This window comes from Aythya marila (assembly GCF_965140915.1).
Source record: "Aythya marila genome assembly, chromosome: 1".
Taxonomy (NCBI): domain Eukaryota; kingdom Metazoa; phylum Chordata; class Aves; order Anseriformes; family Anatidae; genus Aythya; species Aythya marila.
In genome coordinates this window covers 79690605-79717438 of record NC_139042.1, presented here as the reverse complement: position 1 = coordinate 79717438, position 26834 = coordinate 79690605, and the positions used below count along the sequence as shown (strand labels likewise).

The 26834-nt window shown below is 42.1% G+C and overlaps 1 protein-coding gene across 2 annotated transcripts; it reads right to left on the bottom strand.

The window, feature by feature from the left end:
* Positions 1-208: 208 nt before the first annotated feature.
* Positions 209-25588, bottom strand: GRPR (gastrin releasing peptide receptor). Of its 2 annotated transcripts, XM_082764670.1 has the most exons (4): positions 25231-25588; positions 24641-25139; positions 4838-5189; positions 209-1615 (listed from the first exon to the last, which is right to left on the bottom strand). In XM_082764670.1, the coding sequence occupies exons 2-4, from the start codon at positions 25057-25059 to the stop codon at positions 1223-1225; spliced, it is 1164 nt and encodes a 387-aa protein (XP_082620796.1). In that variant the 5' UTR covers positions 25060-25139; positions 25231-25588; the 3' UTR covers positions 209-1222. The 2 variants fall into 2 exon arrangements, with proteins under 2 accessions (XP_082620796.1, XP_082620795.1); XM_082764669.1 differs by having other exon boundaries at positions 24641-25588.
* Positions 25589-26834: the final 1246 nt, after the last annotated feature.

The following is a 26834-nucleotide window of genomic DNA, read 5'->3' as shown; positions in this document are numbered from 1 at the left end:
TCAATATTCCACTGCAGGGATTGGTTTATGGCCTCATTTGTAGCAGCTTGCTTTATCAGGTGTGCAGCCTCATTGCCTGTCCTATACGTCCACATGCTTCGAGAGCTTGTTATCTGCAGGACATGGTGCTCCTGTTTCCAGGACAGCTGGTGCCTGGCACAAGATCTGCTCTGGAGTGAACATTACAGGGGGCCTGCCTCACCAGGCTGCCAGCCAGCCTTGTCACTCAGTCTCCACAGATTTCTGTGAAGATAGAAGGAAAAAACTGTAGGCCAGAGACTGGATCTTGCATTGCTGATGGCTTCTACTGCATAACTGGTGACTGCATAACTTTCACAAAGCACTACAGCATGAAAAGTGGCTGCTCTTCATTTTCTGTTAGATAATCTACCCCTAGCCAGACCCAACTAAACTTCTGTGGTACTCTGCAGGTGACGAAACACATTCACTATCTCCCACCTTGAAGACAGGAAGAGCAAAGTAGTAATGTTTGGAAAATGCCCTTCTGTCTCCTCCATAATATGGCAAAAGCTCACACATTTGAAAACTGTAAACATATTCCAACTCACGTTTATTTACATTACTGCTTTCACATTGACGTAGTGCAAGATACTGCTCATTTATTTCAGATGGGGCCACCAACATACCCCAGTAAACTCTTGATAATTTTTTTATACCATGAATTAATACTGTACTCCGAACTTTAATAAATACTTGAAAAGTCTATAAATGACCTACACTGAACTCCTTTGTAAAAGTATTTACCTTATTTAAATGGATTTATTTTGGTGTCAAAAACATTAGCCATGAACTGCTGGATGCAACTGTTCTAATGAATTTTGTGCACTTGGTGTAGTCTTTATCATTGCTGTAAGTCTGTCTGAGTTTGGGATTGAGCAGAAAGTGATGAAGAACTGGTGGAGCCAAACTAGACTTGATCTTAAAATGCTCACTTCATGCTCGTCAAAAGCAGTGGGTCTTGAAGCAATGCAGGCCACCCCAGGGAACTCCTGCGGGCAGGTGCTAAATGACCTGCTGATCCAGACATGCCGCAGTCTGGGATGAAATGTTGGATGCTTCCAGCTCCTCTGAGTTCATTCTCAGAGCGCATCAGACTTTCTCACACACACGTGTGCATGCATGTGTGCTACTCAGCATCCCCACAGAGCAGATCCAAGCAGCTGCACTAGGTACATAGTGCAGTGGTCCTCAGCTGCTTGTTTTAGACATAGCCTTCATGGCAGATGTGGTTGCCATTGATAAGGCTGAAGGTGGCCAGGGAGTGGTTGGTGCTCTTTAGGGAGGTCATTCGGGTGGTGCTCCTGGCCATGCTCTGGGACCGGATGAGGAGGCGAGCTCTGCAGCAGAACAGCTGGTTGTTGAACTGTTTCCGAAAGCTCTTGCTGAGCAGGTAGAGAGCAAATGGGTTGACGCAAGAGTTAGTGAATGCCAGGATCCGAGCACAGATGCTGGCAATGAAGTGCAGCACTGAGGTGTCCACCTCTGAGTAGTGGTAGGACCGGTATAAATAGATGATGTGAGTGGGGAGCCAGCAGAAGGCAAAGAGGCACACAAAGACCAGTACTGTCCTGGCCAGGCGCTTACGGGATTCAATCTGGAAGAAGAAAGAGAAATGCAGGTTAGCAGATATCCCTAGCTTGGACCTACAGCTAACTGTTTTTCCCAGTGCTGCACCTTAGGGTGCACATGACACCTGCAGTAGTTACCCATATGTAACATACAATCCTATGTAATACATAGAAAAAAACAACACAATATTAATAAATATTAATATTAATTATGGAGTAAAGGTCTGGGATATTTCACAGAGCTCAGAGGCAGGACTTTCTGCCTTGGGGCCATGTGGTATATGTACACAAATATGCTGCCAAGAGTTTACAGCCCTTGGAGACCAAACACAGTGCTCAGAGACTGAAGGAGCTGGAGAAGTCAAGAGAGGAGATTTTGTGCCTACAGAAACACCAAGGCAGCAGCACGGTGGACCCTTCAGCTGAAAGAGCTGGGGTCACAAGGAGCAGGTGGCTGTAGGGGGTGACCAGGTGGATGACCAAACACCTCTCAGCACAGCTGTATCTACCCAAGGGGAAGGTACTATGATGTCAGCTAGCTCGCGGTATAACCTTCATGCAAACAAGCCACACACTGTTTTCCTTACATGTACACGCTTGGAGTCAAACCAAAGTATTGCTAAACTGAGGGGAACCGAGGTAACCCATACCTTATCTTATGTCCACCAATGCTGCACACTAAGATAATGCCACTGAAAAACACGTGTTTCTTCCTAATGAAGACAAGATCCATGACAGAAGTCACACAAAACTGAGGAGGAATGGAGTTGCCCAGAAAGACCTGCTGAAATGCTCTGCTCCCTGGGTTATACTGCACAGCAGGTATAACATTGCTGCTTTTTGAGGGATCATAATATTCTCCTGGTAATTTCTGCACCTCTTCCCAGACACTTCTAGAGTGTATTCTGCCACCTGCTTGCTCCTTGTATCTGAGAATGACCTGAATAGCCTGAAACTTTCCCCATCCCTGGCTACACTGCCCTTGTTCCAGTGCTGGTGCTGCAGCAGTGCCTGGCCAGGCTTTCAGCCACCTCCTCATCCTCACTTTCTGAGCTACACAGAAACTTCTGAGCTAGATTAGAAACTGAGCAGCTGACACGGGCTGTTTTTTCCTCAAGGCAGCTGAGAGGAGGGAGTATGCAGGAGAGACCTGATGTGCACATTTGGACTTTATTTGGTGCCCCTTTAAAGGCACCAACTGAAAACTAGCTATTGAGCTTAGAAAGAACTGACATGTACCAGATGATAATGTCTCCAGGGAGCGGTCTGAAAATTAAATCCTTCGAGAAAGGGCTCTCCATGGCTAAACCATATATTCTTTTTAAATGTATCCTTAATTTGATACAGGGTTATTGAGGCCACATCTGCACTATAAAGAAAGGAAGCAACGCAATAAAGAAATCAATACCAGTTATCTCAGATGGAGACCTATAGCTCCTGAATGCACAGCAGGACAGGAATGATGGACTGATGGTGCTAGACTGTAGCCTGGACTTTTTTTTTCCTTTAGAGCTCTATCCCCAAAACCAAAGGGGGAAAGGACTGCTTTTACAACTCACTTTATTGCCGCTAATCAAAAACAGTCACTGAATCTGCAAAAAAAAATGGCTTGCAGTGGAGAAAGATTTATACATATTCAGAAGAGAAGAATCGTAAAGATTTCAGGGACAGCACATCACTTAATGGGTGGAAAACATAACTTTCCATCCCAGTTGTTTTAACTTAGTACCAGAAGGCTACAAGAGATGATTGTGTTATGTCAGCCTAAGGTGGAGATGTCAACTTGTTGCAATTATACGGACGCTTGTTCAGCTGAAGAATGGCTTGTGTCAGTTTAGCTTAGGTTGAAGAATCTCTCAGTTGAAAGGAAGGGGATATGTCAAGGGAAATAAGTTGTTTAGGAAGAAGTTACCTTGCTGTTGCTTTCTTACTGAGACAAGCCCAAGGCTTAGATGCATCCCAATTTAAGCAGTGACCAGAAACACTCAGCTGCACATGAAGGATTTGGACTTACCCCTGGAGATAACTTTTTCTCCCTAGTGGCTTACAAAAAGAGCAGCCAAGAGTAAACAGTCTGCAGTTGAAAGCCTGGAATTAGGTTGGACAAATCCTGATTAAAGCCCCCAGCTAGGTGCATGGCCTGCACATTTTTAGCCACACATTTTCAACTAGAGCATAAGACTCAATTGCAATATGTCCCAATTGAGCCAGCCTGGCTGTGAATTCTGTGGTAGCACAGCTCAGGGAATTTTATTTTATATACACATGAGTGATAGTAACAGAGGTATCTCTGCTTTTGAGGATCCAAAGGGGAGGTTAAGAGTCTGCATTGGTCCAGAGTAAATGTCCTACATATATAAATCAAATCAGTCTTAAGGTGAAACTTGAGGGTATGACCTATTGGACCAGAAGAAGATTGACCAATCTGGTCTACTAGAGGGCAGATAAGTGGGCAGGCTGTTTTGTGCAACACCATTCCCCTCTGCAGACTGTAGAAAAAGAGGCACTGATAGATGGAGAATAAACGAAAGGTTTCAGGGAAAGAAGACAGGTCTCTCCTTTTCTCCTAAGACTTCAGATTGGATGGCACCACTGCAAAGATTACACCATCCACAAGATATATAACTTCAGTGCATCTGTTAGGAGGCCTCACTGTCCTGCTCTGTCCTCCTTCCCGGGGACCCTGTGCACAGCACTGTTATCCTCCTGTCTCCACTCCCCTTGTCTCTCTCCAGCCTGTACTGGTTTCTCTGCATGGCACAGCACCAGCAGATGACATCCTATTTTCATGTCTCCATGCTGAGGACTGAATTAGAGTTGTTTTTTTCCTTTTGCATGAAGAGGGACTGCTTTGTGAGGCAAGACTTTATCCAAGGTTCTCTCTGATAAAGGAACATTGATAAGTTTTGATTTTTTGCCATGCCACCCCTCAGCTTTGATCTCACAACACCATGCTCATCTCTGCCCCATCTCCTGCATCCTAGTCAATACCTTCCCAGGCTCTGGCCTGAGTTTCCTGCCGTGTTTGTTGTGGTAATCACCCTGTCAGAGTCTCTAGAGTTAGAAACATGAGATGTCTTTAACGTTGTGCCACAGCTTGTGTCAACCATTGCAATCTTTTTAGCCCACAGTCTAATAAAATTAGCACAACAGATGCAGTCTGCCATCACATCATTTTCCCTGTATGAGCCCTCTTTGCTATTAGATTCATCAGGAATGTGGATTTTTGAAGAAAGCCAATTCTGTACCTGTTTTCTCACGTGTAAGTTTCCTTCCACGGGAATGTTGTAAGCACTCCGGATCAAATTCTTAGCAATGAAATAATAATATACTGATATGACAGATAGAGGAATGATATAAAAGATCAGAAATGATGCCATTGAGTGGATTTTTGGATGCAGCCCATCAGAATGTGGGTAAGGAGCACAGCTGATGAAGGTTTTGTTAGTCCCTTTGTCATGGAAAGGGTGCAAATCTGAAAACACCGCTTCAGGGATGGCAAGCAGCATGGAGACAATCCAGATGATAGCAGCTCTCACACAGATCTTCATCAGCGCATGGGACGCTTGTATCTCCATTGGTCTTACTATAGCTTTATATCTAAAGAAAAAATAAATAAATAAAGTAAGAAAGAAAAAAGAAATCATTTATTGACCACAGCACTGGTCATCTATAAAATTCAGGAACCATATTATTGCTTATTTTTTACAGACCCCTTCCATTTAAAAACAAACAAACAAAATATCCTATTTTACTCAAGATTGAATTTTTTTCCTGCTATTTTAAATTTTACCATTTTCAAAAGATTTCTCATTTTAAACCAGAGATTCCTGTTATGAATCCATTCAGTTTCATGTGTATTGATTCTGAGTTAATTTAATTTGTAACTGACCCAAAGAAGCACAGTGCTGCCTGACATTAATATGTATGTGTCCAAATAGCATTAAGATAGGAAGCACAGTCACAGACTTCTCTTCAAAGGCATACAGAAGTTTACACCCCATTGCAAAATACTGTTGAAAGAAACTGAGTGGATTACTGAATTTGTAGATTTTGTAGCACATTTCCCTTTTGAGCTGTGAGTGTGCTTACCTTCTGGAAGCAAAATCTGATGCTTTCTAAATCTACAAAGAGTGTTGCCCATTTAAATTGCTGCTTGGTGCTGTAGATGGCAATAGTCCATCTAAATGCTCCCAGGCTAATTAGCCAGAGATGCTAACTGGCTTTCTTAAAGAAAGAAAGAAAGAAGCAAACAAACAGCAACAACAAAACAAAAACAAAAACAAAACAAAACAAACAAACAAACAAAAACACACACACACACACAAAAAACATAAACATAAACAGAAGAAAACAAAAACAACAAACAAAACCCACCACTATTGCTTGCTATGCTAGGCATGTAGAAAATATTTTTTGTTTTGCAATTTTGTCTTTCATGATTTCAGCCCTTTGGAATACTGCAGTTTAGAATCCAAGAAAATGGAAGAAGCAAAGTTATTTGAATCCAATGTGTGGAATGAGAGGACAAGAGAACAGAAGAGTTTCATATCTGCTAGAGCCCTGGTCTGGCAGGACTGTACTCACCAAGTAAGACTACAATGGAAGGAAAAAATTAATTGAGAAAAATTTCCAAACCTACACATTTCACAAATTATTATTTAAACTCATTATCATAGCAATTACAGTCTGCTGAACATTTTTTCCAGGATCCACCTCACATGATACTTCTGGCCCCTTGGTCACTGTCAGCTCTCTGCGGATTGATGAGAGCCCGTGTCCTCAGCAGCCCTAGCCTACTTTTGGCATGCCAGAGTACATCCCTATGTAGGTGCTCCGGAGTCCTTACATAATCTCCTTCCAGGGTTTTGTCTCTTTCAAACAGCTGAATCAGGCACCATGGCAGGAGCAGAGATAGCAAGTACAACGCTCTGGGGTTGCGCAGACTGTGCTGTTTTAACTAGTTAAGTGCATTATTTATGGGATAAATGTGTTCAGTTTCTAGTTATAAGCAATACCCTGTTCAACATACCTATCATTTTCCTCTATGTGTGTATGTCTACAACAGTGTATGTGTATTTTATATTGTACACACATATTTCTGTACATACGCTATGCATGTACATGTACCTACAAACACAAATAAGAACATACATGCACACATAAATGCTTATATTAAACATGCTTATATTTAAATTGTGGGTGGTCAAACACTGGAACGTGCTTTCTAGAGGAGTAGTTGATGTCCAAGTAGTTGATGTCCAAGGACAGTCAAACAGCTTTGGGGCAATTGGTTAAAGGATCAGGCACATGGTTAGTGTTTTTTTTCTATCCTTCCAGTAGCAGAGAACAATATTGAAAGAAATAGGCAGACCCAGCTGATCAATATGTAGCTCTGAGGATGGTGTCACCTGCAGAATTTTGGGTTTCTCAGTCATGGGATGTTCTACACAACACCAGGCCTGCTGGCACCTAATGGGATGTACCTTTTTCAGAAAGGGAAAAGGATTTTTGCAGAGGAGATAGCAGGGCTGATCGGCAGATCTTTAAACTAGATTTGAAGGGGAAGGGATAAAAGGCTTATCAGCTATAATCTATGGGATGGTATGCCAAAATCTGAGGGACTGCATGCTAGTGAGATTCTCCAGTCTGCTCCATGAGGTGCTGGGTACAATGAAACACATTTGAAATGTTTCTACTCCAGTGCACACAGAATGAGGAACAAGCAAGAGGAGCTAGATGCCTTGGCTCAGTCTCAGAGCTATAACATCAGTGACATAAGTGAAACCTGGTGGGAAGAGGCCTGTGACTGGTGTGTTATGGTAGATGGTTACAGGCTTTTCAGAAGGGATGGGCAAGGCAGGTGAGGTGGGGTGGTGATGCTGTTTGTAATGGCAGAGCTGGGCTGTAGAGAGCTTACAGCTGGAGATGACAAGGTTGAGAGCCTCTGGGTAAGGATTAAAGGACAGTCAAATAAAATAGATTTGGTTGTGGTAATTTACTTACTTGTGGTAATTCACCCAGACAGGATGACAGCACAGAATAACTATTTTTAAGGAACTAAAAGTTACTTCTAGATCAGCCACACATGTCCTTATGGGGACTTCAAATTGCCAGCCATAAATTGGAGTGACACAGAGCTGATATCACAGAATCACAGAATCACAGAATCACAGAATTTCTAGGTTGGAAGAGACCTCAAGATCATCGAGTCCAACCTCTGACCTAACGCTAACAGTCCCCACTAAACCATTTCCCTAAGCTCTACATCTAAACGTCTTTTGAAGACTTCCAGGGATGGTGACTCCACCACTTCCCTGGGCAGCCTGTTCCAATGCCTCACAACCCTTTCAGTGAAGAAGTTCTTCCTAACATCTAACCTAAAACTCCCCTGGCTCAACTTAAGCCCATTCCCCCTCGTCCTGTCACCAGGCACATAAACAGGTCCAGGAGATTCCTAAAACACCTTGATGATGACTTCTTGTACAAGTACAAAGGGAGCTGACTGGACAAGAAGCCCTGTTAGATTTGTTGCTTGTAAACAGAAAGGGTCTCATAGAAGTGGTGTTCTGTGGCTGTCTTGGAAATAGTCACCATCAGGCAGTCAAGTTCAAAGCCTTTGGTAATAGGAGGAAAAGTGCCACCAAGACTTCAAACCTGGATATAGGGAGAGCAGACTTCAGGCTGCTCAGGGAACTAATTAGTAAGTTCTGTTTTTGAAGATGTCGGAGTTCATCACTGCAGGTCAATTTTTAAGTACCATCTCTTAAGAGCACAGGAACAGGCAATTCCAAGATACTGGAAGTCTAGCAAGCAGACCAGAAGGTCAGCTTGGCTAAGCAGGAATTTTCTTCTAGAGTTTAGATGGAAAAAGAAAGTGTATGGACACTGGAAGATAGGTCAGGCAATGTCCGCTCATGAGGGGAGCGGAGGGGCAGGCGCTGAGCTCTGCTCTCTGGGGACAGCGACAGGACCCAAGGGAACAGCATGGAGCTGGGACAGGAGGGTCAGGCTGGGGGTTAGGGAAAGGGTCTGCACCCAGAGGTGGTTGGGCACTGGGACAGGCTCCCCAGGGCGGTGGTCACAGCACTCCAAGAGTTCAAGGAGCATTTGAACAACATTCTCAGACATAGGGTCTGATTTTTTTTTGGTGGTCCTTTGGGGACCCAGGAGTTGGATCCTTGTGGGTCCCTCCCAACTCAGGATATCCTATTGCTCTTAAAATATTATATTATATTCTATTATTCTAAATATGGTGTTACAAATACTACAGTACAAAAATGGAAGAGCTAGGCTGAAAAAAAAAGGCATCTATAAAAGCTCATTTTACAGTCAGTTTCACCAGATATTTACTTAAACACTAGCTAAATGAACATCTTCAGTAAACCCTAAAGAATATAAATGGAAAAGGAAATGAATTACATATCAAGGTATTCATAAATTTAGTTAATTCAAAGCTATTTCTGCAGGTGTTTATTGTATGCTTATCAACATGGCATGTTAGCATAATTACTTTAGGGATTTTCTTTGATATAATATAGCCAGCTGAGAGAACATTTTCCAGTATTAATTTCCAGTAATATGAATGAATTAATGTATACAGAGAAAGATAGAGTCTGACTTATTTTTATTAATATTAATAGATTAAGGAGAGTCAGAAAATTAATCCATTTAAGGTTATTAGTACATTTTAATTAGACATGGCATTTCCAGACAATATAATTTTGAAAGAATGTAATTGCAAATGTCTAGGAATGCTGGCACTGATTATTAGGCATTTAGTTTACTTTATAAAGCCTGCTACAACAGTTACAGAAGATGATCTGAGAGACTTTTTGATCACAGTGGGTTCAGTGTACCAACATGAGGTCATGAGGTCAAAAGCAGAAAAGAAATGGAAAGAAAAAAAAAAACAACACAACAACAACAAGAGGAAAAATGTAGAAAAAAGAGGATTTGAAAATGTAGGTTCTTACACACAGGAACACAGGTGCATATTTTCTTAAGAACCTAACAATTATATAGAATTATTTAGCTGACTATCTTCATGACTTTTCTGATGGTGGGCTAACTTATGCATAAATCTCCAGTAGTTATGTTAACCTGAGTATTAATGTTTAATTGCTTAGTATTGATCTGGTGGGAGTCTTCATTTCCATCTGCCTTATGGATGGGTTGATATGTGTCCCCTTAGCTTGCATTTCCACAGCTCCGCTTTCCCTCATGATCTTTGGTTGTGGACAGTGGCTGCAGAGGATTGCTGTGTCCAAGGGCACAAGGTGGGCACGCATCTGAGATTGACCTCCTGGGCTGGCCTGGTGTTGAGAGGATGATGGATCTTCCAGTGATGTGTGCTCAGGGAGTGAAAATGCTGCACCTTCTGGTTAGTTTTTGGGGGTGGGCTCAGAAACTCCTTTGCTCCTTTACTTTTTCACACAATTTACATGGTAGGGTTAACCTTGGATTTTAACATATTGTTGACATTGCTTAAGGAGTACAACAAGGTAGACTGGATTTGAGCAGTGCCTTGTCCTATTTTTCAGATTGTGTATTTCCAGCTCATGCATCAAATACTCTACAGAGCTTTCCACAGCTTTGTCCACTGACATTTCTTTTATAGTGAGACAGTTTTTCCCTTTCACCTACCAGCTTCAGATTAGTTGTATGCCCACTTCTCAAACAACAGCAACAACAAGAAAAACAGAAAAAGGACAGCTTTGGTGCTGGTGGCTGTTACCTTTCATTTTGCACTGCTTGGACATGGTGGTGGCCAAGTTCTCTGTTAAGTGCTCTGCGCTGTTTTCCTGCTCTGCACAGTCAGGTCAGTTGTGATCAGCATCACAGCAACTTACACACTCTGGAACACATCCAGTTTTCTAGGGTAGGCTACCCCTTTGGGACATATCTAATCCACACCATTTACATCTCCAACAAATGCCTTTTAACTCCTTATCATGTTCTCTTTTATCTCCTGAGAAAAGCACAGGCTGAAGGTAAGTAGCTGAGGTGTGAATGGCCACCCGAGGGCTGACTGAGGCTGAATGAATCAAATCCACTTCTCCAAGCCTGCATTAGACATCTCTACTACTACAGCTGCCCAAGGGCTGGGCATAATCCTTGGTGTCAATGGAGAGAAAGAGGTGAATTAGGGGGTAATTTCTCCAGTCCAGAAATAGATGCCTGAAAGGAGTGGGGTGATAAGTCCTCCAGAGTTGCCCCTCTTTCTGCTTTCTGTAGACAGAGCTCAGGCAATGAGATCATGAGTTTCATAGCTCGTTATAGATAGATACTTTCCCATATTTAACCTCCAGCATTTGAGTAATCCAATCCAAATCTCAGTTTGTCTGCAATAAATCCAGTTATGGTCATGGATTTATCACCTCTGCTTGCTCTCACATTCATTCTTTCTAATTTTTGTATGATACTGATCTTTTTCTGTTGTAGTCTTTCCCCTGCCTGGTTTAAAAAAAAATAAATAAAAAAAATCTTGAAAGAGATTAAAAAACAAAGGTATGACTCATGCCTCACAACAAAGGCCAAAACTTAAAAGGAAAAATATGCTTCTGAAGATTCAGTTGAATAAAATGACACAGTCAAGAATTCGTGTCAACTTCAATCTCTCCAGTTGTCAAACAGCCCAGATGAAAGTGACTGGGTTGCTGATCTGACAGGAAATATGAATGAGGCTCTGACCTTTACTACTGCTCAGTCTTTGAACTTCTCTGTTCTCACTGTGCTTGCTAGGTAGCAGCCTGCCTCGCACACAGCAGATACCAATGACCTGCTGGCCAGGATGGATGCCAGCACATCTCTGTGTCTCAGGGTCTCGGTCTGAACCTGCACAAAGAAATTACACATGGGGTTGTCTTCCAGAAATAGTGGGTCAGAGTTTGGGCCAGATTAAGCACCTCTTTGTGAGGCTCTAGCAGATAAAAACATTTTGCAAGATGCTGTGAGGACTCAACATGCAAGGCAATCAGTGCTGTTCCTCTTCTCCATGTCTGTCTTCAGGCCACCAAGAGGAGCCTGGTCAGAGGATTGCTTCAGCATGGTGACCCAAACCATGAAAAAGGCTCATGAAAATCTCTCCCTGCATACTGCAAAGTGACTCCTCCACCTTAGGAGTTGGGGCTGGCAAGGTTTTGGGCCAGAGATGTTTTGGAAATGAAACCGGACCTGGTATGGCATCTTCAATGCGAGAATTCAATAACAAGTAATGCACAATCACTTCTTAACCTAATCCCAGTGATTCAATTTGTGACTTACGTAAGTTTAACAGTTAGAACTAAAAAAATATGCAAGAACAGATGGTCAGGAGTCGACAAAGCGTGTACTTCTCATTGAATTCTGGAAAATATCTTACATCTGTCTCTTAGGATCTCTATTGAGCTCATTGAGCAATTGTTTCTCACAACTGAAACTACTGAAATGACCATAAACCACCAAAGCGTGACACCCACACAAGGTTTTTCTGTGGTAAATACTTTTCCCACTGAGGTTAATAAGTCAGGGAAACTGGGAAACTGTGTCATTATCCTTGTGTTAATAATAATGTTACTAACGATAACACCACATAATGTACTCTAAAACTTTATGCAAACATTGGTTAATACTGTACACTTAGCCCCAAAGGCACAACTTCAAATATAAACACAGAAGTAGCTTTATCACGAAAAAGGCAGTTAAGATCCCCAATGGATGTCAGCTTCCTAGATGCAGTTTCTGTGCTGGTGCAAAATATTCTAGCCATCTTTATGCTCCACAGCTGAGACAAGAAAAAGCACATCAGCTGAAGTATAAATGGACTTTGCCCTCAGAGTCATATTGCCTGTATGTTCCTAGGCATAGAGATCCGAAAGGTTGCTTTCACACTCACGATGGGGGAGAAAGGGGCTTATTCCTAAAATGGCATCTCCAGTGCATCCTTCATGTTTCTTTTCCTGCCACCTTCATCTACTTACTTGCTGCCTGTTACATCAGCCACAAAAATTAAATTAAACCAACAAAAGCACAGGAAGAAAATCTGATGCTTCCCTTGGATTTTAAATTAATTTAGCTCCATATGTCTCACTTTTTTTTTTCCTTTTATTTTATTTTATTATTTTTTTTTTTGTGAGGTAACTTCATGCTCTGTGGAAAAGCTTGCGCTGTAGGCAGCTTTAGCTTGCTTTCCTCTTTTATGATTGCTTTGTATTAATGCTTTTCCCTCTTCTCTTATGCCAGTAATTACAAGTAATATAGATGTTCCATACAGTCCTCATTTTATACTTGGTAGATATGGGATGCAAATGAAGAGACAGGTTATTTTATGCTCAGAGATACCACCTCCTGCAGTATTTTTAAAAGGAGGAGGTTGGTAGATCTTAATTTCAGACAAAATCACTTGTGTCTGCTGTAATAATAGTACCGCTGTGGCCAAGAACAAATTAAATTTGCAAAACCTGGCCTGCCTTTGCTTCATTACCAACCACACTGCTTAGACTGCATCAGGCTGGCAGAAAAGTTTTCCATATTTCAGACCCACTTTCCGTTTTTTCTCTGAAGGTAGAAGTCCACTTACAAACTTTTTTATCTGTTTAAACTGAGCTTTTTTTTGAGATGTTGAGCGAATGTGAACCCAAAACTTAAATAAAAAGCAGGGATTCGTTAGAACTGACTGAAGCCTTACAAAAATGGTCATTTAAATTGCTGTGACATGAAAACACTGAGTTCTTCCCAGATCTATTAAGTAAGCTTCTGAAATTGCAACCACTTCCTATTGTAATGATGGAAGAGCTGCCTCTAAGTCAGGATGTCCACATATTTCTTCTGCTCCAACCTGTAACTGAAAGAGGGAGAAAAAATGCCCCATTTTTAAGTTTAACATGTGCACCTTGATCCGGCCTTGGCCTGTGAATAGACTGAATGAAAATCTTCTCATTAAAAATTTGTAATTATGTTCACATTATCATTTTTGCCCACATAATATGAAGGACTGGCTTAATTACTATGCAAAAAGCCTCAAGCAACAGAGAAAAAGTTGATGCTATGCAAAGACTGTATAAATGAAGCACATGGAGCCTTGTTGAGTGTGAAGTCTGAATTTGAAAGCAATGAAAAAATCTTACTAAATATTGGAAGAACTTTATGAGAAATGTGACGTCCAAAACTTTCTCATTGTTTCCAGCATGAACGTTATGAATATTTATAGCTCCGAAGATAAATAATTGAATAAATTCACAAAATTGTTAGACTGTCTAAGCCATCAGCACCCTACGACAATCTATTTTGGGTCTATCTGCTTTCTGCATACTTAGATAAGATTATTGTTATTATGCATGACTCTTGGGTGAACATCTGTTATTAAAATCTTTAGTAAATTGCACATGGGCACAAAGACATCTCTGACGGGCTAGTCTTACATACATTGGCAGGTACTGCCTACTTTCTCTCTCTTTCCATTAATTAACATTCAAACAGAAAGAAACGGGATGCAATGAATGGAGTGGTGTAGTTCTAAATTTCTGAAGCATGTTTTCCAGTTTCAGTCCATGTACCTGCACACTGCTACATTGGTCTGAAATCTGGATGAATGGGAATTTCAATCCGGGAGTGATTGGGGTCGACACTGAGAATACACACTGGGGGGAAGAAGGCTTACACAGTAACTATTTAGTAATGACTGTGTTATTCCTAGTCATGACTACCCATAACACAAGATATTTCAAAAATTAACTATACATATGGGAAGCAACAGATGTAAAGGTCACTGGAGTAAACAGTGGATGGCCATGGGCAATGCTGTTCTTATTAGAAAGACCCCTTAGCACCTGGAGTGTTTATTTTCTGCAGGTGACCTTCATTCAAGCCTGTGAATGAAACCCTGATCTCAAGTCAAAGATTTCGGTTGGGTCAGCCTTGTCATTTGCTTCCTGTCTGAGGGAGGCATGGGACCTATGCACTGAAATACATCCTTTGATTTCAAATCTGGTGAGCTCCCTAACGCAGCCAATGCTCCAGCTGGAGAAGCTCCTTGGTGCCAGCTAACTGCTGCACAGGTCTCTGAGTGCTCGGCACCCGCTATGGGAAAGGGTATGTGCTGGTGCCCACACTGCATGGTGTGGGATCAGGCACTACCAGCATGGTTTGCTCATGCCAGGGCTGCTGGTGATGCTTTCCATCTAAGGATTTGCTGTAACAGGACAAGTCTCCAGGGTTGTCAGTGGTGTAGGGCTGAGGGCATGGAATTAAAATTTTAACAGGGAAACTAAAGCTGGGGCCTCAGATGCAGACCCTTCATCTCACTAGACAGTCAGCCTGATTTCTCTGGAAAGCACAGCCTTCAGTGCACAAAAGGAGCAACAGTGGTTAACCTAAACACATGAGGTAACTGCTGAATATCTTACAGTGCCTGCAATAAAAATTCATTGGAGTTTCTAAAAATGGCAGTTTCTCAGCCCCAGAAGTCCTGCCTGTGATGTGCAATAAATCAATATTGTGCTTTGCTCTGACAGAGAAAGAAGAGCTCATCACTGACCTACAGCTTAACAGTTCCTTACACTGTAGCACTTACACTACAGTGCACAGACATGGCACCTTATCTTTGTTTTGTGGAAAAAGGACAAAACACTATATATATATGGAACCTAAAAGAAACAGGGTTCTTGAAGTTAAAAGCAGCTGCCAGTACAATGGACTGGGAATGCAAATGTAAAGTGAGAAATGCTAATGACACATTAGTAGCTGACCACCAGCTTCCTCCTTTGCCACACCTTGCCCTGAAAAAAACATGCAGGGCAAAAAGCTAACTTCAGTGAGAGAAAATGAGGAGTTGTGCTAGAACCTCAAAGAAGTAATTAAAAAAAAAATCAATATGCAACAGATGGGAAAACAAGCAAAAGTAAATGACAGCAAATATTGGAGTTTAAAAATGTTGGTGTCTGATAAGGAAAGCTGGAGGAGCCAACAAAATATCAAAGGTCACTGTGTGACAGACAAATGTCCATTTTTAAATACATCGGGAACAAAAAAAAATCATTATGTCAGGCATACACGTAAACAGTGAAGATATAAACAATGATGGAAACAAGGTGAAAGGCAATCACTAGATATTTAAGCCCAAATGCAGAGGAGGTGTCCATAGCTTGTGTGTAGTGCTCTAGATGTAGCAGAAAAGTCACCAGCTGTATTAAAGAGGATGTGAGCCAACATCTGCAAGCCCAAAATATTTTCACACCAGCAGGCCTGAATAATTTGCACCTAAGAGTATTAAAGGAACCAGCTGGGGAATAACTAGTGTTATTTTTTTTTATTTTTTTTTACAAATCTTGAAAAATTGGAGAAGTTCCCAGGAACTGGAGAACTGGCTCCAAAACTGTGAAGTTTAAAAAGGTGGAAGTTGTGACTGCGAAAAGTGCAAGAATTATATATATATATATACCTAAGACCAGTAGTAGATAGGATAATGGAGAGGCTAATAGTACTAACAGATGACAATTAATATTAGTTCATGTTGTTTAATGCATGGCAAGGTTAGTCTTTGTTTTTTTTTTGTTTTTTTTTTTTTTCTTTTTCTTTCTTTTTTCTTTTTTTCTCTGTTGTCACAAGGTTGTAGGTGATGTAAGAAGGGTGTGTGCCCTGCTGGCATACAAGCTAGCAGCCTGTTTGGGCATGCTGGCATGGGTGACCTTGTTAGATGTAGACATGCCCAAGAGTGTGCCCAGACACGCATGCTCCTCCCTTCTCCATCCATGCCCAAGTGATCCCTGCCCCTCTCCTGTGGAACAAGAGTTAAAAATAGATTAAAAATAGATTTCCTGCCTCAAGAAGGGGAGCTGGGCCAGGTGAGGACCCCGAACCCCATGGCAACCCCAAACATGCTGGTAAAATTGTAGCAGTGTGTGGAACCATTTCTAGGCTGGGTCCTGGGAACCTGCTCTAGCTGCAGTACTATTTACTGTGGTTATCAGGTGCCTTGGGCAAGCTATAAAGCTTCTGCTGGGAAAGTCTGCAGATGGCACAGTGGCTGAGCAGACTGCAAAAAAATATGTCAGAGTCATTGGGATAAATGCCCATAGTCTAACAGAAACCATTTTAACTCATACGAGTGCAGTGTATGTAGGACCCAAGCGAGCAGATTATGGAGAAAAAAAAAAAGGGGGGGGGGGAGCTTTCAAGGAAAGGAGACCAAGACTTCGGAGTGTCTCTTATACACCTGGCAATCAAATGTCCCATGCCATTCTTATGGTGTCATGGCTTTAGTGCAATCAGTACCTGAGCTAGTACCATAGTATAAAGCTGTCAGCTATGTTATATGATGCTTATATGATGTGTATGTCTTTTCTTTGGCTTCATCAAAGACAGGTTCCCAAAAGGCCATTACCTCCATATCAACTTTTAGCTCCATTTTGGGGCTAATAGTCTAAAAAATAGTATAAAAAATAGCCTAAAATAGTTGAACACTATCCTTGACTGTTGTTATTAATTCGATTAATAGTAGCATGGAAGTGATGGTGTCTGTGGTGCCTCCAGCACTGTAGGTTCATGGTGAATCATCTGTCTGTGGTACCATATGCTTTTAAGAAGAATAATAAATACCAGGAAGAGTCCAGAACAGCCTGCAAAGAGGAGATGGGATCAGAGAATACAGCTTTAAGCCAGTGTAGTTGAATGATGTCTTCTAAGGAGACTTGATTGCCTAAGGAAGTGTCACGGGGGGTGTTCAAGGAACGGTTGGACATGGCACTTAGGTTTAGTGGGTGACATTGGTGACAGTTGGATCAGATGATCTTGAAGGTCTCTTCCAACCTTAATGATTCTGATTCTATGATTCTATGAAGGCATTTTCATATTGAGTAGATAAGCAGAGGTAAAGGATATTTCCATCCTGCTGAGAAAGGCATAGACAGATGCAATGGTCAGAGGTCAGACAAATTTAGATTGAAATATGACAATTTCCAAGCAGTGAGGATAACAGAATATTGGAGACCAATGAGAGGGAAAGGGCACCTTTACTTAGAATATTTTAAAGTTGCCTAGTGTCACTGAAATGATCTGTTTTAATACAAATGATATGAGATACGCAGCAGCCTCTGTGTGTGTGGGGGGGCGGGCAAGAAAAGCAGCTGAACTGAATGGCCGGAGCCATTGGTTCTGGCCCAGCATCTGCAGCTCTGGTTCTCCCAGGCCACTAGACCAGCCATCACTAAATCTCATGCTTCAGAGCTGTCTGCAGGTATGAAGAAATAGTTTTGACTCTTACAGTGCCATTGTAGTATTTTTCATCCTGCCTTACCAAGGAGCCACAGAGACTGTAACCAGAGGGCAGGTGAGGACAGTGTGGACTGAGCTTTGGCAATGCTTTTCCCTTTGATTCTTGGCAGTTTTCTGCACTCTGGTCAAACTGATCACTAGCCTGGGTTCAGGAAGGCAGTTTTCTGCAAGGGAATCCAGCTTTCTGCCTTTCTCTACATCATACATTTTGGCTGGTGCTAGGACGCCTTTTGGTGCCTCACCACTGGAATGGGCTCAAGCATCACTTTGGTTTGTGTCCAGGACACAGGCTGGTGTCTGAACACTAAAATTCCCTTCTCTACTTGATCAGATGGTGTGGGGGCAAACCAAAGAGCCTGCTGATAGGAGCTCGGGCAGGACTCCATGGTCCCCAGCTGCTCACATGGCATGGGTGAGCTGGGTGCGTGGGTGCAGAATTGGTGAGAGGCAACCTGAGGGGTCTCTGCAGGGCTAACCCTTGAGTCACTTCTCAAAATAAAAAGAAAACAGGTTCTTGCAGAGGCTGCCTGCCAGCAGAGCAGGTATAGGGTTTTTCACTGCACATGCAGGCCAGCTTTTTCAGCTGAAATCCATTTTCCTCTTTTTGGCCAGGCTGTTGCCCATATCTGAATGCCACGTACAAATGCCTGAGCTGATGGGACTGGCAAATTCTCCGCAGTCAATTGCTCTCCTTGCTAACGGTGCACACAGCACCTCATACCACGAGACCATGACAACTGATTGGGGTTTTCAGGTTTTACTGAAATGTAAACAACAGGTAATCCAACTTTTCTTCCTTTTGATTGCTTAAATATTGACAGTCTCCAACACATTAGCACTGACTCTAGCCTCGGATTCGTGCGCTGGTCCCACTGATATGAATGGGAGCTCTAATGCTCCTGGCTATAGTACTGCATCTATCATGTTTTAGCCATCTGCTCCAGCTAATCAAGATACTCTGAAAGTTTGTGCTGTTGATCTGTTTCTCTTGGTAAAGACGGACGCAAGAGCTTAGGAAATGAGAGCTAAAACCAAGGGTGTTAAGAGTGTTTATATTGTATTGACACAGTGTATTGACACAGTATCTAAAACTCGGAGCAGGGGCTGAAAGAGATACCTGTATCTCCTGAGTGCACCTTCTGCCATCAGCACAGGAAGAGCAGCGGCAGGGCCACCATGCCAGCAGCTCAGACCTGGTAGTGCCTGCCTAGTGCTTCAGTGGGCAGGAAGGCTTTGGGATGGCGTTTGAAGCCCCTCAGGACTTCTTCTCTGGTTTGGAAAGACTGATATTCTTACTGAGACACGTTGGTGGATCCAGAATGAACATGTGAGGGTAGCATTCTGCCAGTTTTCATTGACCAGACTCAGGTTGTCTTGGTAGTTCAGAGAGTGGCTTTCTCAGCCACCCTTTCAAAACCTTCCTGAGGCTGCACACTAACTTACAGTAAATTGTCCCCAAATAGTGCCTTAATGACCTGAGGGGATTTCATCAATGCTGTAACTGGACTGCCTGGAATGAATTCGTAATTGTGGACCTGACACTTTGTAAATGATGTATTAAAGAAAAGCATCATTCTGTAAATCAACTCTGTGGAAATCAGTTTGGCTTTTCATAGTTTTATTTCAAGGTGGCACACTTAATCCTCTTGTGGAGACATAATCTGGCATTGTAAAATAAAACAGATGAACTGACAGGTAGATGTTACTCCTTCTCTGCTATTGTATGTATTATTAGTAGTGGGAGCAGGAAACATCTAAAGCACAAAAGGGATAAGTCCAACAAACAAATATTTTTCGTGTATTCAGAGACATCTTTCTAGAAATTCTGTTAGTTTCTTTCCTTCCACCACTGATTTTTATTTATTTATTTATTTATTTACTGGGGGGTAGGAGGGGTGGGGGAGAGAGAGGATTGTGTGGGTCTCTCTTTCTTGCATAAACAAACTTATGTGTGAGTTAAGAGCAACATCAGAAGGTTGTGGCTGTGACCCACTCCAAGGGGACCAGGGCAGCTGGATGCACTGCTGTATCCCTGCATCCATGCTTGCATCCAAACACTGAGCTCAACATTTGCAAGAGTGGTTGCCATTGTTAATCCCCTTATTTCAGGTCTCAGAGCTCCCGCGTTACTACAATTCCTGTCATCTGCAGCTGGTCTCACCAAGGTAAGCCACCTAACCTCATATTCATAATGGCACCCCATGTGTCTCTCTACGATAAATGTCACTGCCTCCTATGACTGGCTGGCAGCAGCTCAGGGTGTCAGGCATTCCTGCAGTTTTCCAGCACTAAAGTCTGGATAATGCAAGGTGCTTAAGGTAAAGATTCCACTTGCAAACTCCAATTACGCTTTACACTTGCTCTGTTGTGTACTTGTAAAAGCAACATTACTTCAGGAAGGCTTCACTGCATGAGCACCAGGGCATTTTGATTTTTTTACAGTCTCAGCAAAACAGTGGGCAAGTATGATCAGTGCCTGACAGCTTGCCTAATTTAAATGCAAATGTCTAAACCCTGTCAGTCATGGGAGAAACAGTCAATTAAATAAAGACATCTCCCATGACAAGGGCAATTAAATGGGCTGCTTTTCCTCTTACTGTGCAAAGATTTTCCTTAATTTTCTGTCACTTGCTGAGCCAGCTTTGGCTTTTCTGCCTGGGCTCTCAGCCCAGGTGTGATCGCTCGTGCAGGCTGCCTCTGTACCTTGAGTCCCTTGCAGGAGGAGGGCAGACAAGCAAACTCAAGCTCCCTCTTTGCAGGGATGAGCTGAAGAGTAGCTGAAGAAATCTGCTGTTCTGACAGAGCAGAAGAGCAGCTCAGACAGATGTCCTTTCCCTGCCAGCCTCATCTGCAGCCCTTCTAAAACACATAAACACGCATACATACACATCGACTGATTGTTTCCTTACTCTTGTATACTCAGCCCTGGTGCCTTATTGCTCCTGGAGGGTGGCTGTAGCACACCACAGGCTTAACCCTGTCCTGGCTGCTCTGTAAATCTGCCAGACTCAAAGGAAAAGTCTCACAGGCAGCTCCCACTGCTCCTGCAAATGTGGCCAGACAGATGAGGACACCATGCAGCCATCAGAGTGGTCTGGAAGAAAATACTTTTCTAATATTGTTAAATCTATTTCGCTCTACCTCACACAAATAATTTAACTTTAGCCTGATGCAATCTGATGATTGAACACAGAGCCAGGCTGAACACCTAGGGACCCCATGGCTATGTCCTATGTAACCAAACCTGTTCAAGCCTGCACGTGTGCATGTGCACACAGAGCACTTCACAGCCTGGGAGACTCCTGCTGCAGGAAGAGATGAAACTGGCAGTTTGTCCTTCTGTTTTATTCTGAGAAAGGTTTACAAGTGAGCAACCAATCCTCCGTATAACCTCTGGGTCTTGGCAGGTCAAACCACGGAGCTACTTTGAGTGCTCTGTGGTGGAGGCTGGCACTTAGCTCAGCATCTGCAGTCACCAGGAGATGACAGAGTCGAGGTTATTAACCCTGCCTAACACATGATGAAGTGGAGATGGAGAGAATAAAAGTGTATCTCAGGAAGGTACACGCCTGCATCCATGGCGTGGGCTGAACACAACATATTAAAACTGGGCCCCTGGTCTTTAGAAGGGGATGTAAAGCAGCAGAGATGGTTTGTGGCATTGTGGTAACTTCTAGCAGACTTTCCTTACCACTCTCTGCCACAGTGTATTTGCTCATCATATCCACCTGTTGCTTTTCATACTGTGTTTCAATGGGCACCTCTATAGGAACAACCCTACTGTATCACACTGCTTTTTCTTTGCACAGCAGATTTCTGATCCCAGAGATATCAGGTCTCTAGGCATTACCACAACACCATCAGCAATGCCTACAGTTGTTCCTACTAGCTTTTGTTAATAGAAGCCAACTATAATTGAGCATTCTTTTTTCTTTTCTTTTTCCCAGAAAATGAAAAATGAATTATAGACAAAAGTCTGTGGTGCACTGACAAGTCTCCCTTTCCTTGGAATCAGTGCTATGAAGTGTTATTCACATCAGATGGGTTTGGAGGTTTTTCTCTGTGAAGGTCCTTGGCTTTGATTCATGAGAACAGGGAAATTTGCATGTTTCATGTGAGAGTCTCAGGTTGGTTTCATGTTAAACAGCCAGACTTTGTCTGTACACAAGGAGGGAGTGAGGTATCCTGACACGGTGGTTTATCTTATCTCCTCTGGAGGTACCTTTCTCCCTGGACTATGGGACACCTTGCTGGCTAGGTGTCCCTTGCTTGCTACGAGTGGTTCCTCCATTCAGATAGCAAAAGCTGAGGGAGACGAGCTGTGCCTGAGCAGCATCACCCCCCAGACTCCTGAGTCCTCCTGCTACCCTCCTCTGACCACAACACCCTCAGACATCTCCCTGCAGGGCTGAGCTGATGCTTACAATTCCTGCAAGGCCACATCTGACCTCGGAATCAGTCTGCTATGGAACCACTCCAGGCTACAGGGTTAGCATTTCCTTGTCCTAGTGGCCACCTCAGAGTTCTGGGCTGATGGTCCCTCCATGGACTCGGGCAGGCATCACCATGCTGCTCACAGCCAAAGAATGTCTTGGAAGTTTTCCCTGTACAATTTATTTTCTTAATGATTCTGACATGATTAATACTGTGTACTAGAGTTTGGGGTGACAGTTCTCAGAAAATATAGATAGACCAATGATCTGTGAGTTGGCAAACTGTAGACCATATTACCATATTATTCCATAAGAAAATTATCCTAGCACTGCTGCTAATATACCAAAATGAAAACTTTAGTAAACATAATATTTAAGTCCTGATTGTGGTCCAGTGCACAGCATTTAAGATTCATAGATCTAATAAAGATAAATGTTTTATTATTATCTCCTTCTACACTGAACAAGAGGTGCATTCAAAGAGAACAAAATTGTCCCTTGAAGACAGGAACATAAAGTCTTCTCGCACACACGTGCCCATCTCCCTAATAGCTAAGTGGCTTGGAAAAGTGTTACAAAATTTGATTACCAGTGCAGCATGATGGTTAAGCAGATTCAGACAATGCCAAAGTTGGGAATTTAAAGTCACTAAAACCCAAGCTTGGTACTGATGCTGTTTTCTGCTATGTTGACTTACTTCAGGCAAAAAAATACTATTGATGTGCTGTTCAGTAAAAACATTTGCCTTGTTTACTTTATGTGACATGATCAGACAGCAAGAAATCTCTCTAAGATAATCTTCTTTATGATGCATTTTTCTTTTCCTGACACTTTTTAAAAACAACTTTGGCCAGAGCTTAGGAAAGATGAATTCCCTGGAGAAATACTTATTTTCCTAACATTTTCTCCAGAGCAGGGTTCCAGCTGTCACAAGAAACTCAAGGGTGAAAGTGTAGGTGATCCTTTAGTAAAAGAGTTTGTGCAGTTTTCCCATTTTCCCAGTGCTTTTACAGTAAATTTTCTGAAGACTTTTGTCTGCACATAGGCATGTTTGTTATCTGCTACTGGGGCAGGCAGTGCTATTTTTATACATAACTATCGCAGAGGAGTTGAACTGCTGTGATACAAAACATATTGACCATTCTCTGTTTCTGAAACACAGTGGAGTGATCTGCTTTTATTGAAATCCCACAAGGTATATTGAAATGTGCATGTGAACAACCCTGAAAACTGAGCATAAACAGTCTGATATTTTAAAGTAGAGACACACAGCATGGCATGCAAGGCACTACCTAAAACAAGGCTATTTCCACTTCCTTGTGACCAAGAAAGATGGTTTCTGGGTCCTACTTTTGAGCAGAAGAAATTATAAGGATTTTTCTCATATGAAATATTATTTCTTTGAAATTTCCTGTGTGACAATGTATTCCTTGGTCTCTTTGTGAAGCATCAAAATTAGAAACAAGATATCCTGGCGTCTATGATGTGCATAAGAGTTTCTATGAAGGCCAACAGTCTAATAAATACTTAAAATCTTTTCATAAAGGAAGGCTTCATTCTTCAAAACAACATTCGATTTCAAGGTCTTTTGATTTTAAATCTGAATGCTCTGAGATAATTTTCCAAATCCTCACAGAAATACAAAACAGAGCTGGCTCATTAGAAGCTTATCATCTGTAGAAAAACTTTTTTTTTTTTTTTCATAAAGTCTAAAGTAGCATAGCTATTACATGTTATATTCACCAAATTTTATTGGAAGACAAAGTTTCCAAACCAGCAGCACAGATCAATTTTGGTTGGCTATGGGGCAAACCACTTAATCAAGGGAAATGTACTGACTACAGCGAACTGAGATGCCTGACTTCAGGCATCTTTATTTGAGTACTTTGAACATATTTCATGAAATATTGCCTCATATGGTGTTAGCCCTAAGGAAGCAAGCCACTAGAAAAAATTGATTCTAACTGCACTTTAAATTGCTGTTCCAGCGCCTTCACACTTCATGAAGTATGGATCAATTATCTTTTTGCAAATCTGGACATGCTGTCTTTTAGTAGAGCATCTTTCATGAATTGCTATTTTTCCTCCCTGGGCTTGATCTGTTCTTGGCTTTCTTTTAGCTAAGTTTAACTAGTTGCTAAACTGCACAGTTTAACCCAGAAAAAGTAACCTGCATTCAGCTTGTTTCTTCCTCAAGTTTTGTGCTCATAACTACCAGAAATTTAAGATACTTCTTTCTTTTTCCAATGTTAGGTTAAAAATGCCACATACAAGCAATGTATCTGTGACCTTAAAATAGATGTCCATAATTTTGCATTTTACAGAACTGGAAATATGCAGTTTTCAAAGCTACGGCAGCAGGCTTACCTGTCAGCTGAGAGAGCAGTGAGAGTGAAGACTGACACCCCTACAGAAGTGAGCTGTATGAAGGGGATAAGTTTACATCCAATTCTGCCAAAGAGCCACTCATCAGCAAGGTACCTACTGGCATCCACAGGCACGCAAGTCACTAAGAGCAGCAGGTCTCCCAAAGCCAAGCTGGAGATGAACAAATTAGGGACATTTCTCATGGATTTCACAGTACAGAAGATCTTAATCAAAGTGATGTTGCCGATAAGGCCTATCAAAATGATGATCCCGTAAATGGTGGGGATGGCATAGAGGAAGGCTGGGTAGAACCACTCATCGCTGAGGATGGAGAGGTTTGCACTCTGGTTGACAGAAATGTTGTAGAGGATGAAGTTTTCTGTTTCCAGGTCCAGCAGAAGGCACTCTCCAGATGCCATTGTCCTACTTTTCTCAGAAGACAACTTTTTGAGAATCCTTGAATAAAATTTCTTCCTTTGATTTTGCTGCCGTTTGCTCTCTTTAAACAGTCAGAAAAGTTTAAAAGTCATTTCACTTTGTGAAACATTTTTAAAATAAATAAAACAAAAAAGCCACTGCACATTGCTTACCAGTACAGCTTCTATAAGTTGAATGGAGTACATCTTTTACCAGAGTTTGAATCCTGGAACTTGTCTTTTTCTCATTGTCTTGTCTTGCTGTTAGCTGCTCCCCAGCTCTGGAAGGTCATTTTTCACATTCAAAGCCCAGTCAGTGGGAGGCATTTTCAAAATCAAGGCTAGTTAATTTCCCAGCTCCAGGTCTGCCGAGCAGAACGGAGTCTGAAACAAGGGAATTGCAGCCAGCAAGAACTTTTGGTAGTTGCTGTCATGCTGCATTCCCCATATCTCCTGGCTTTCAGCACCTGCACTCCTCGGCTGGATTTAAAGTGAGGGAAAAGCACGGCTCCTCTGACGGCTCGGATCCTATAGGCAGGATCTTCCGGACGTCAATTCTTCCCCGGCTTCCCATGATGAGAGCAGGATTGCTTTAAATGATCGCAGTCATTCCGTGGGAGCCGCCGGCTAGTGCCGGGGAATGCCAGCCACCTACTGGACAATCTCATCACTGCCTGGGTAGGAGAAAAAAGAGGGAAAAAAAATCTCCGTTAACTCTTTAGATGTTAGTACCTCGTGAGATGAGGTTCACTGCCTCGCCAAAAATAAAAATAAAAATAAAAGTTTGTTTTATACTGCAAATAATGTGACCAGAAAAGCTCTTGGGCACTCTTAAATGAGAGCACGCTTACTTTGTTTGTACTCCAGTATTCAATTGTTTCAATGAAAGAGTATAATGATATGGAGCCAGATTCATCCCCCAGGGTAAATGAACCGAATAAAGCCAATTAAGATAAAATCAGCAACATAGTTAAAGCAGGCAAATGCGTATTAACACCATGCACCTGCAGTTAACCAAGGAAGACTGAACTCTGCACATTTTTTGTTTATGTTTTAATTTGGAGGTAACAATAGCAAGGGACTAAGTTTACTGTTCAAGGCGATCATTGCTATTTATGAGGTACCCATCATAATGGCATCTACAGGTAACACACTTTTAGATGCAGCAGAGAGAGACTGACTCAGATTATAAAAAGTCTGAAAATGCTCTTTCTTAGAGCTTAATTAAGACAGAACCAACACTGATGCCTTATGGCTTTATAACAGATAGGCTATTTATGATTATATACAAGGACTTTCTGGACTGCAGAAAAATACAGCTAATTTGGAATCCAGCCTGCAAAATTAAATGAAGCTGTAATTTACATTTCCCCTTGCAAGTGCTCATTTTTTTGCAGGCAAAAAGAATGTTTTATCAACTGCTAGAAGTACTTGGAAGTGAAGGAGATGGTGATTCAAATCAGACATTGGACAACAAAAGTGTGATAATTGATTTGCTGAGAAGGGAAATATTTCAAAACATGATCTGGAAAATATCCAGGCACTTGGGAGCCATGTCCCAGAATGGGATCATAAGAGGGAAGCTCCAGAAGCTGTTTTTCTGCCTAATTCTTGTGACCCAGGTCAGTGTTTTCAGCTGCTTTGCTGCTGTTCACTCTCAGTCAACAAAGGACTTATGTGTACCCTTAACTTTAAGTAGGGCTACTTATATGTTTTCAAACCAAGCACCCGAGAGAGTGCTGTGCTGAGAGCTCAAGGGAATGGAAAACAAGCCAGAT

Coding starts and splice junctions, on each gene's coding strand:
- GRPR (XM_082764669.1), bottom strand. CDS start 25,059: ATGGCATCTGGAGAGTGCCTTCTGCTGGACCTGGAAACAGAAAACTTC. Junction 5,190..24,640: donor ACTGCTCTCTCAGCTGACAG/GTAAGCCTGCTG, acceptor TTTTTTCTTTAG/ATATAAAGCTATAGTAAGAC. Junction 1,616..4,837: donor ACTTACACGTGAGAAAACAG/GTACAGAATTGG, acceptor TTCTTCTTCCAG/ATTGAATCCCGTAAGCGCCT.